Source organism: Orcinus orca, chromosome 18 (assembly GCF_937001465.1).
Source record: "Orcinus orca chromosome 18, mOrcOrc1.1, whole genome shotgun sequence".
NCBI classification, from domain to species: domain Eukaryota; kingdom Metazoa; phylum Chordata; class Mammalia; order Artiodactyla; family Delphinidae; genus Orcinus; species Orcinus orca.
Genome location: NC_064576.1, coordinates 45,621,062 through 45,633,839, shown reverse-complemented (window position 1 = coordinate 45,633,839; position 12,778 = coordinate 45,621,062). Strand labels below are relative to the sequence as shown.

The window sequence follows — 12,778 nt, the reverse complement described above, 5'->3', positions numbered from 1 at the left end:
AACATTCCTTATATGTGTGTAAGGCACTTTGAATATATTGTCTCCTTTTAGCCTGACAACAGCTTTGGAAGATAGAATTGGTAATATATTTTCCATGTTACAGAGGAATAAATTAACTGGATTTAGAGAATTTCTGACGTGTCCCAGGTCATATTAGTTAATTACAGTATGTAGTAAATCAAAGTTTAGGATTTTAGTCTAGTGCTCATTTCTCATTTATATTAATGCCTCATTTTATTTTAATTTTTAAATTAGTGATAAAAACCAGAAATGAAGGACCATGATGTATCATAAAATTTTTATGTATTCTGTTTTTTATACATATTTAAATATTTCAGCTTTTGAGTGACTTCAAGATAATGCTTATGTTTTTATGAACTGTTAGTTGTATTATTGACTTGTACACGTTCAGATGATAACAATATGCATGTTTTATATTCGCTAAAGTAAACATGATAGCTAACATCCATTAAATGCTTACTGTTTGCAAGTCATTGTGCTGAATGCTTTACATGCATTATTTAATCTTCAAAACAATCCTAATATAGGAAATGCTAGTATAGGAAAGTATTTTTTTCCCCATATGTTGCTTAGTATTTTCAAAGTCAAAGACATGCAACTTGAGGTATGGTTTATAATTCTTTCACTCTATTATTGGGTGGAGGCTGCAAAAAGGATAAACCTGAAACATTGTTAAACAAGTATTTGGATTTGGGGCTTAGTTCACCTGGCAGTTCCATTCAGTGAGTTTTACTTAGGAGTGATGCTTGCATTACATTGAGAAATAAATTATAAATCATTGTAGTAAAAGACTGGAAAGGATCTGTGAGGGTTGTATAACATGTATGCTTGTTTCTTAAGCTGACCATATATGGATATTTCAAGTAAGAGGATATTCTATTATTGTAGGTGTTCAAAGAAGACTATCCTACTTCTCTATATGTAATCCTTTTATAATACAGTAATTTTAATCATCTAGTATTTTCTCCTTAAGTGTAATATAAATTTCTCCCTTATAAATTTTGTGATTAAATACACTCTAAGTCTGTTTTGTTTTGCTCTTGAGGCAATGAAGAGCTTCTCTTTACTATATTTAAGGAATAACAAAACAATACAAATTTAGTTATTAATCTAACCTCACTATCTCAAGCAGCGATATAATTTCTTAGCTTAAATAATTAGGCCTTTTTCATGAGTAGTATTAGTTTTCTTCTGAACAAATTTCTTACTTTTCCTTTAGTTTTCACTTCTTCTTACTTAAAGAAGACAAAATCCTGAAAAAGTCTGTTTTTTTTAATGTAGACTGTGTAGTTGAAGTTCTGTTTTTATGTCAGAAATCCTACAACTTTATCTTAGTCCTATGTTGTTCTTTTTTGTTTTGCTTTAGTTTGCTAAATAATATGTACTTGGGAATTTTCATGTGGTTAGTCATTTGTTCACAACTTCTGTTTCTGTAATTTGTTTAAAAAGCAAATGAAATAAGTATTTACTACAGTATAGTCTTACGATTTCTTGCTGTTGCAGTGGTATTGTTCTCTGGGATATTTTTATGTTGTGTAGCTTTGTTATGTCATAAGTATCACAGCCTATAGAGTAATGTGTTTTCATGTCTCTGCATATCAAGGTTAGATAGAATTTAGTTGTCAAAAATATACTCTGTTTATATGTTCAAAGTAGTCATTTAGTTTTGGATTGTGGCATTAATTTTTTAGTAAGACTATATAGTTTCATAAAATCAAGTTTTAGATTTTAATAAAGAAGACTTAGTAAGTTAAAAGGGTATCTAGAGAAGTATGACCAGATATAAATAAGGCCTTTGATGTACTTTAAACAATGTATGTATGGGACTGTGTTATTAGAAAAGATTGATTTTATATATATATAGATCTCATAATCAGTTGAAAGACATTTATTTAAAGTTTGTTCCACACACCTTAAGTAATTTTATCTTTTGTTGGTGAGTGAAATTAGATTTAGATTCACTTTTCTCTATAATTTTATGTTAATAATAATATTTTTATTTTAGACAGACTTGAGAACAATTGGCAAGAAATTCCTCCCCAGTGACATCAATGGTGGAAAGGTGGAAAAGGTAATGAAAAATGTTAACTTCCTGAATTATGCTAAGTACAATAAATATGAACATCTACTAAATTACTGGAATTGTTTTTTGTCAATGAAGACTGCAACTTCAAAATATTTTGGAGGTGAACAAGTCACAGAGTTATCATTATAGTGACTTCCTATATACATGGAAAATTATTAAAGCTTAAACTTTTAAACTTTTGGTGACTTTTCAACATTAAAAAAAAACTTTTGTTTCAGGAATTGTAACTATGACACACTTACTTTACATGTGAGACTTACCAGATATTATTGGTGCTCAGGAAAAGGACCTTTTTGTATCTTTTTATTTTAGTTACCTGTTAACCATATTTGTTTAATGAACTTATTAATATAAAACTATAAGATTGGGAAAGAGTGTTAGAAGCATTTTGGCAAAGGTGTGCATTTGGTGCTGCTATCATTTTGTGTAACACATATGTATTCATGTTATGAATTTTTTCAGTGATGTTTTTAAAATACAAGGATACAATTTTTAGATACCAACTAGTCAGTCTTTTACTTCTTATTCATTTGTATTCAATTTCTTCTTTTTATTTGAAAATACATGTAAATTGCATCAACCAAGAATTTTATATGTGCTACTGCTCACTTTTTGAACTATTACGGAACATCATTATCTATAGTTTAAAGAAATACTTTGAATGTATATGTTTTGTGTTTGAGTAAGTATTCTTATCATTTTAACACTCAGATATTTAAGATAGTTGCTGTACCTCAGATATTTTAAATTTTAGATAATTTTAAAAGGTCTGAAATGTAACAACATATTTTTCACATTTTCCCTTATGCAGTAGATGGTAATCATTTAGATGGAAAGAAAACAAGAGTTTATTTTATAATTTACAGTAGTTTTTGAAGCAGATACTCAGAGAAGAAAGTTCTACAAACTCCTCAGCAATTCATTTTAATGTTTAACAACACTCTGTGTCAGCAAACTTTAATTGTATTTTAACCTAAATTTCTTATGATGCAACTTGAAGTCCGTAACGTCTTCTTTGTCTTCCCTCAGGGGAAATGGAGAACATCTGGTTACCTTCCCTTGTGAATAAGTCTTCATATACTTGAAGCCTTGTAAATGTCAGTACCACAGGTTTCTTCTTGCTAAAGCCATCTGTCTTGGTTCCTCTGTGTATTCTGTCTCAGGCATTCCGTTCATCTTCATTGTTCTTCTCAGAGTCCTCTCCAGTTCCTTACATTTCTTTTTCTGGTTGTGGTCGTAATTCTCAGAGTTCAGCATACATCAGAATCATCCTGAGGCCTGGCTAGAACACACATTGCCAGCCTCTAACCTCTCCTGCTCCCACACCTCTGTCTCCATTGAACTGGGATAGAGCCCGAGAATTTATATTATGAACAAGTTTCTGTGGGATGTTGATTCTGCTGGTCTGGGAACCATAATTAGAAAACTTCTGGGGTATAGAACTCCAAATTATGCAGCAGTCTTGGACAGGTCTGATGAATGCAACAGTTCTTTAAAGGAAAAGTAACTAACATCAAAGCAGCGGCTGCGCATCCTTATGCTAGTTGATTTAAGAAAACTAGCATTCTGGATTATTGATTTTCCATTGTTTCTTCGGATGTCTTTAGGGATTCTCAGAACCTATCTCTGCTATAAGCTCATGGGGAAAGGTACTGATAAGAGTTTTCTCTTCCTCCAACTTCTCAGAGCATTTTTTAAAAAATACTTTATCAGTTATCTATTTTATACATATTACTGTGTATATATCAATCCCAATCTCCCAATTCATCCCACCATCGCCCCCCAGCCCCGCTTTCTCCCCTTGGTGTCCATACGTTTGTTCTCTACATCTGTGTCTCTATTTCTGCCTTGCAAACTGGTTCATCTGTACCATTTTTCTAGATTCCACATATAAGCGTTAATATACGGTATTTGTTTTTCTCTTTCTGACTTACTTCATTCTGTATGACAGTCTCTAGGTACATCCACATCTCTACAATGACCCAATTTTGTTCCTTTTTATGGCTGAGTAATATTCCATTGTATTTATGTACCACATCTTCTTCATCCATTCATCTGTCTGTGGACACTTAGGTTGCTTCTGTGACCTGGCTATTGTAAATAGTGCTGCAATGAATATTGGGGTGCATGTGTATTTTTTTTTTAATTAATTTTATTTATTTATTTATTTTTGGCTGCGCTGGGTCTTTGTTGCTGTGCATGGGCTTTCTCTAGTTGTGTTGAATGAGAGCTACTCTTCATTGTGGTACATAGGCTTCTCATTGCGGTGGCTTCTCTTGTGGAGCACGGGCTCTAGGCATGTGGGCTTCAGTAGTTGTGGCACACAGGCTCAGTAGTTATGGCTCACAGGCTGTAGTGTGCAGGCTCAGTAGTTGTGGCACATGGGCTTAGTTGCTTCGTGGCATGTGGGATCTTCCTGGACCAGGGCTGGAACCCATGTCCCCTGCATTGGCGGGTGGATTCTTACCCACTGCGCCACCAGGGAAGTCCAAAAGGTACATGTGTCTTTTTGAATTATGGTTTTCTCTCGGTATATGCCCAGTAGTGGGATTGCTGGGTCATATGGTAATTCTACTTTAGTTTTCTAAGGAACCTCCATACTGTTCTCCGTAGTGACTGTATCAATTTGGCTGTTTCAATTTACATTCCCACTAACAGTGCAAGAGGGTTCCCTTTTCTCCACACCCTCTCCAGCATTTGCTGTTTGTAGATATTCTGATGATGCCCACTCAAATCAGTGTGAGGGGATACCTCATTGTAGTTTTGATTTGCATTTCTCTAATAATTAGTGATGTTGAGCAGCTTTTCATGTGCCTCTTGGCCATCTGTAAGTCTTGTTTGGAGAAATGTCTACCTAGGTCTTCTGCCGATATTTTGATTGGGTTGTTTGTTTTTTCAATATTGAGCTGCATGAGCTGTTTATATATTTTGGAGATTAATCCTTTGTCTGTTGATTCGTTTGCAGATATTTTCTCCTATTCTGAGGGTTGTCTTTTCATCTTGTTTATAGTTTCCATTGCTGTGTAAAAGCTTTTAAGTTTCATTAGGTCCCATTTGTTTATTTTTGTTTTTATTTTCATTACTCTAGGAGGTGGGTCAAAAAAGACCTTGCTGTGATTTATGTCAGAGAGTGTTCTTCATATGTTTACCTCTAAGAGTTTTATAGTGTCTGGTCTTACATTTAGGTCTTTAATCCATTTTGAATTTACTGTGTATGGTGTTAGGGAGTGTTCTAATTTCATTCCTTTACATGTAGCTGCCGAGTTTTCCCAGGACCACTTATTGAAGAGACTGTCTTTTCTCCACTGTATATCCCTGCCTCCTTTGTCACAGATTAGTTGACCATAGATGTGTGGGTTTATCTCTGGGCTTTCTATCCTGTTCCATTGATCTATGTTTCTGTTTTTCTGCCAGTACCATATTGTCTTGATTGCTGTTTGTAGTATAGTCTGAAGTCAGGGAGTCTAATTCCTCCAGCTCTGTTTTTTTCCCTCAAGATTGCTTTGGCTGTTCAGGGTCTTTTGTGTCTCCATACAAATGTTAAGATTTTTTGCTCTAGTTCTGTAAAAAATGCCATTGGTAATTTGATAGGGATTGCATTGAATCTGTAGATTGCTTTGGGTAGTATAGTGTTTTTCACAATATTGATTCTTCCATTCCAAGAACATGGTATATTTCTCCATCTGTTTGTGTCATCTTTGATTTCTTTCACCAGTGTCTTACAGTTTTCTGAATACAGGTTTTCTTTTTTTTTTTTTTTTTTTTTTTTTGTGGTACGCGGGCCTCCCACTGTTGTGGCCTCTCCTGTTGCGGAGCACAGGCTCCGGACGCGCAGGCTCAGCGGCCATGGCTCACGGGCCCAGCCGCTCCACGGCATGTGGGATCTTCCCGGACTGGGGCACGAACCCGTGTCCCCTGCATCAGCAAGCAGACTCTCAACCACTGAGCCACCAGGGAAGCCCTGAGTACAGGTCTTTTACCTCCTTATATACATTTATTGCTAGGTAATGTATTCTTTTTGTTGCAAGGGTGAATGGGATTGTTTCCTTAATTTCTCTTTCTGATCTTTCGCTGTTAGTGTATAGGAATGCAAGAAATTTCTGTGCATTAATTTTGTATCCTGTAACTTTACCAAATTAAGTGATTAGCTCTAGTAGTTTTCTGGCTGCATCTTTAGGGTTACCTATGTATAGTATCATGTCATCTGAAAACAGTGACAGTTTTACTTCTTCTTTTCCAATTTGTATTCCTTTTATTTCTTTTTCTTCTCTGATTGCCGTAGTTAGGACTTCCAAAACTATATTGAATAAGAGTGGTGAGAGTGGATATCCTTGTCTTGTTCCTTATCTTAGTGAAATGCTTTCAATTTTTCACCATTGAGAATGATGTTTGCTGTGGGTTTGTCATATATGGCCTTTAATATGTTGAGTTAGGTTCCCTTCCCTCTATGCCCACTTTCTGGAGATTTTTATCATAAATGGGTTTTGAATTTTGTCAGAAGCTTTTTCTGCATCTATTGAGATGACCATATGGTTTTTTTGTTGTTGTTGTTGTTGTTGTTTTTGTGGTACGCAGGCCTCTCACTGTTGTGGCCTCTCCCGTTGTGGAGCACAGGCTCCGGACTCGCAGGCTCGGCGGCCATGGCTCACAGGCCCAGCTGCTCCGCGGCATGTGGGATCCTCCCGGACTGGGGCACGAACCCGTGTCCCCTGCATCGGCAGGCGGACGCTCAACCACTGCGCCACCAGGGAAGCCCGATCATATGGTTTTTATTCTTCAGTTTGTTAATATGGTATATCACATTGATTGATTTGCATATTTTGAAGAATCCTTGCATCCGTGGGATAAATCCCACTTGATCATGGTGTATGATCCTTTTAATGTGTTGTTGGATTCTGTTTGCTAGTATTTTGTTGAGGATTTTTGCATCTATATTCATCAGGGATATTGGTCTGTAATTTTCTTTTTTTTATAGTATCTTTGGTTTTGGTATCAAGGTGATGGTAGCCTCATAGAATGAATTTGGGAGTGTTCCTTTCTCTGCAATGTTTGGAAAAGTTTGAGAAGGATGGGTGTTAGCTCTTCTCTAAATGTTTGATAGAATTCACCTGTGAAGCCATCTGGTCCTGGACTTTTGTTTGTTGGAAGATTCTTTTTTTTTTTTTTTTTTTTTTTTTTTGCACTACGTGGGCCTCTCACTGTTGTGGCCTCTCCCATTGTGGAGCACGGGCTCAGAACACGCAGGCTCAGCGGCCATGGCTCATGGGCCCAGCTGCTTCGCGACATGTGGGATTTTCCCAGACCAGGGCACGAACCCGTGTCCCCTGCATCAGCAGGCAGACTCTCAACCACTGTGCCACCAGGGAATCTGTGTTGGAAGATTTTTAATCACAGTTTTAATTTCATTACTTGTGATTGGTCTGTTCATATTTTCTATTTCTTCCTGCTTCAGTGTTGGAAGGTTATACCTTTCTAAATTTTTGTGCATTTCTTCCAGGTTGTCCATTTTATTGGCATAGAGTTGCTTGTAGTAGTCTCTTATGGTGCTTTGTATTTCTGCGGTGTCCATTGTAATTTCTCCTTTTTCATTTCTAGTTTTATTGATTTGAGTCCTCTTCCTTTTTTTCTTGATGAGTCTGGCTAAAGGTTTCTCAATTTTGTTTATCTTCTCAAAGAACCAGCTTTTAGTTTTATTGATCCTTGCTATTGTTGTCTTTGTTTCTATTTCATTTATTTCTGCTCTGATTTATGAAATCTCTCCTTCTACTAAGTTTGGGTTTTGTTTGTTCTTCTTTCTCCAGTTCCTTTAGGTGTAAAGTTAGATTGTTCATTTGGGATTTTTCTTGTTTCTTGCTATAAATTTCCCTCTTAGAACAGCTTTTGCTTCATCCCATAGGTTTTGGATCATCGTGTTTTCCTGGTCATTTGTCTCTAGGTATATTTTGATTTCCTCGTTGATGTCTTCAGTGATCTCTTGGTAATTTAGTAACGTATTGTTTAGCTTCCATTGTTTGTGTTTTTTATGTTTTTTCCCCTGTAATTTATTTCTGATCTCATAGTGTTGTGGTCTGAAAAGTTGCTTAATGTGATTTCAATTTTCTTAAATTTACTGACGCTTGATTTGTGACCCAAAATGTCATCTATCCTGGAGAATGTTCTGTGTGCACTTGGGAAGAAAGTGTAATCTGCTGTTTTTGGATGGAATATCCTATAAATATCAATTAAATATCTGGCCTGTTGTATCATTTAAAGCTTATGTTTCCTTATTAATTTTTCATCTGGGTGATCTGTCCATTGGTGTAAGTGCAGTGTTGAAGTCCCCCACTATTATTGTGTTACTGTCGATTTCCTCTTTTATAGTTGTTAGCATTTGCCTTATATATTGAGGTGTTTCTATGTTGGGTGCATATATATTTATAATTGTTATATCTTCTTCTTGGATTGATCTGTTGATCATTATGTAGTGTCCTTCCTTGTCTCTTGTAACATTCTTTATTTTAAAGTCTATTTTATCTGATATGAGTATGGCAACTCCAGCTTTCTTTTGATTTCCATTTGCTTGGGATATCTTTTTCCATCCCCTCACTTTCATCCTGTATGTGTTCCTAGGTCTGAAGTGTGTCTCTTGTAGACAGTATATATACACGTCTTATGTCTGTATCCATTCAGCAAGCCTGTTTCTTTTGGTTGGAGCATTTAATCCATTCACACTTAAGGTTATTATTGATATGTATGTTCCTGTTCCCATTTTCTTAATTGTTTTGGTTTTGTTTTTGTAGGTCCTTTTCTTCTCTTGTATTTCCCACTTAGAGAAGTTCCTTTAGCATTTGTTGTAGACTTGGTTTGGTGGTGCTGAATTCTCTTAGCTTTTGCTTGTCTGTAAAGCTTTTGATTTCTCGATAGAATCTGATGAGATCCTTTTCAGGTAGAGCAATCTTGGTTGTAGGTTCTTCCCTTTAATCACTTTAAATATATTGTGCCACTCCTTTCTGGCTTGTAGAGTTTCTACCGAGAAATCAGCTGTTAACCTTATGGGAGTTCTCTTGTATGTTATTCGTTGTTTTTCCCTTGCTGCTTTCAATAATTTTTCTTTGTCTTTAATTTTTGTCAGTTTGATTATTATGTATCTCGGCATGTTTCTCCTTGGGTTTATCCTGCCTGGGACTCTGCGCTTCCTGGACTTGGGGGCTGTTTCCTTTCCCATGTTAGGGAAGTTTTTGACTATAATATCTTCAAATATTTTCTTGGGTCCTTTCTGTCTCTCTTCTCCTTTGGGACCCCCCTTTATGTGAATGTTGATGCATTTAATGTTGTCCCAGATGTCTCTTAGGCTGTCTACATTTCTTTTCATTCTTTTTTCTTTATTCTGTTCCACAGCAGTGAATTCCACCATTCTGTCTTCCAGGTCACTTCTCCATTCTTCTGCCTCAGTTATTCTACTATTGATTCCTTCTAGTGTATTTTTCATTTCAGTTATTGTATTGTTCATCTTTGTTTGTATGTTCTTTAATTCTTCTAGGTATTTGTTAAACATTTCTTGCATCTTCTCGATCTTTGACTCCATTCTTTTTCTGAGGTCCTGGATCATCTTCACTATCATTATTCTGTATTCTTTTTCTGGAAGGTTGCGTATCTCCACTTCATTCAGGTGTTTTTCTGGGGTTTTATCTTGTTCCTTCATCTGGTACATAGTCCTCTGCCTTTTCATGTTCTCTATCTTTCTATAAATGTGGTTTTCGTTGCACAGGCTGCAGGATTGTAGTTCTTTTTGCCTTTATGTCTACCCTTTGGTGGATGACGCTATCTAAGAGTCTTGTGCAAGCTTCCTAATGGAGGGACTGGTGGTGCGTAGAGCTGGGTGTTGCTCTGGTGGGCAGAGCTCAGTAAAACTTTAAACCACTTGTCTGCTGATGGGTGGGGCTGAGTTCCCTCCCTGTTGTTTGTTTGGCCTGAGGCGACCCAGCGCTGGAAGGGACAGGCTCTTTGGTGGGGCTAATGGCAGATCCAGGAGGGCTCATGCCAAGGAGTACCTTCCAGAACTTCTGCTGCCAGTGTCCTTTTCCCCGTGGTTAGCCACAGCCACCCCCCACCTCTGGGGGGTAGGTCTGGTTCATTCTCCTATGGGTTCCAACAGTAGCAGGTAGGTCTGGTTCATTCTCCTATGGGTTCACTTCTCCTTCCCCCTGGGTCATGATGCACACACTACTTTATGTGTGCCCTCCAAGACTGCAGTCTCTTTTTCCCCCTGTCCTGTCGAAGTCCTGTAATAAAATTCCACTAGCCTTCAAAATCTGGTTCTCTGGGAATGTCTTCTCCTGTCGCCAGACCCCCAGGTTGGGAAGACTGATGTGGGGCTCAGAACCTTCACTCCAATGGGTGGACTTCTGTGGTATAATTGTTCTCCAGTTTGTGAGTCACCCATCCAGTGGTTATGGGACTTGATTTTATTGTGATTGCGCCTCTCCTACTGTCTTGTTTCGGCTTCTCCTTTGTCTTTGGATGTGGCGTATCTTTTTTGGTGAGTTCCAGTGTCTTCCTGTCGATTTTGCAGCAGTTAGCTGTGATTCTGGTGTTTTCGCAAGGGCGAGTGAGCGCACGCCCTTCTACTCTGCCAGCTTCTCACAAAGTTTTATAAGTGGTCTCTTCAGAATTTCCTTTGAATGTAGCTAACAAAAAATATATATAACTTAGAATATTTGAATCTAGAATTTTCTTTGCCAAATTTTATCCTTTGAAATATTTTTAATGCTGATGTAGATTTAGTTTATACATAAAATGAAAAGATAGAAAATAAGCTCTGTTCACATGAAACAGAAGTAGAGTGGGATTAACTGCCTGTCTGCTCTTCCCATTTATATTTTTCCTTCAGACGCCAAGTATAATTCTCTTCACATTATTCGTGAAAATGTTCTGAAAATTAATTTTAATAGAATTTTTAGAAGCCAACGCACGGGAATTACTCATTTTATTTGCCTTTGGTTAAAACTGCATACATTATATAAAAATATAACTACTTTCAGGCAAAAGTAAATGTTTAAGGAATGTATTTTTGACATGAATTACTTGTGTGTCTGTCTGTAAAATAAGACTAATACAGTAAAAGTTGCTTTATTTGTGCCTTTATTGGAAAGCTTTATTACCCAGCACTTCATCATGTTAATGGTGACAGAGTCATTAAGACATGGGTCTAGACACTAAAATTATATAATAGTTCTTATTTAAAATAAATTTTAAATAAAAAATTTTAAATAAATTTTATTTTAATCTGTGCATAAGATAAGCAGAGTATTTGAATAAGTAATCTTCCTGTTCCTTGAACATGTCAGATTTTGGTATAAAATAATATTATTTTCTAATTTTCTTTTAATAGTAAAAAAAATAGCAAATGAAAGAAAGAACTGTATTACCTAGTGGTTTTCCAAATAGATCATACTAGAAACTAATTTTGCAAAAACTAATTTAGACAGGAAATTTAAAGTGTGAGATAGACTAGCTGTCCCAGGAAGCAGAGGCATGGTTTTGCTGTGCTTCAGATACGATGTGGAGAGGGAGCAGAAAACAGTAAGGGCTGGTAACATATTGGACAGATACAGATTTTAGAACTATTGGACTAGATTTAAATCCTCATTCTTCTGCTTATTATGTTTTTGTGACTTCTGTAGTTATTTAATCTTGCCAGATTTTAATTTTCTTATCATTCAAATATTATGTCCCTTATGACATTGAAGAATTAAGTGACATTATCTATGTGACATCTTAAATGTAGCGCAATGTGTATGGCAAGTATTGAGCATTATGAGACATTTAGGACGGTATTTTTGTCCTGGAGATCTAAGAGTGCATGTTTATTACCTCAGTTTGTTATCTTGTTACTTAGAGATCTCCAAGGGAATGCAGTAAATGAAGTAAGGCAAATGGATACTTCATTATTGACTGTGTTTTAGCCCCAGCCCCTAATGCAGAACTTTATCACTTGAACTAGGTTGATCTTAGTATAATAGAATCAAAGTAGGTCAAATTTCTGCTTTATTTCTACTAAGTTCCATGCTTGCCTGTGATATTACCACTCCTAAGAGAGAAAGCCAAAGAAAAAAGAGTTGGAGAGCATTTGCCCCAGTATTTAAGAAGCAAATCCTTAATAAGCAAGAGAAGAGAGGAGACTGTCTTTTTAGGAGCTACTTCCATTAGTTTTGTGTGGGTCCTTTAAAAGAGCCGTAGTCCTGTGTCTTCTATCCCCCTTGGAAGCTTATTCATTAGGCCCCAGGCGCCATCCAATGTACCAGAGATTCTGCAAGACAGAGCAGTAATCCTCTTTAGAAGTAGATTAAAGGACTGTAGAGAGGAGTCTTCAAACTTCTTCTCCTGAGAGGCCAAAAGTAAATGCTTACATGCTGTGTATTGTTATTATCATAACTAATAAGACTTGGATAACAGCATTTTCAGCATTTGAAAAGGAAGTGTAGAGAGAGCTATGATCCGGTAGGAGAGATGGTAGGTCTGTAGTTAGGAGAAGAGAGTTAATCCTGGAACATTGTATTTACATCTGTTTTGTCCTAAGGCAAACTGGGACCTTCAGAAGGGCATTGTCATCTGAAGTTTGAAACTGAAGTTTGAAATAATTCTATTAGTTATCACTGATTATTTTGTGAGGAAGTAGGATGGCCAAAAAAA

General features: G+C 36.5%; 1 protein-coding gene across 1 annotated transcript in view; it reads left to right on the top strand.

The window, feature by feature from the left end:
* TDRD3 (tudor domain containing 3) overlaps window positions 1-12,778 on the top strand; it is a 197,858-nt gene that overhangs the window by 82,914 nt on the left and 102,166 nt on the right. Inside the window, exon 3 of the mRNA XM_004279927.3 lies at window positions 2,027-2,092. Coding sequence (XP_004279975.2) covers window positions 2,027-2,092 — 66 coding nt within the window. The remainder of the gene's footprint in view (window positions 1-2,026; window positions 2,093-12,778) is intronic.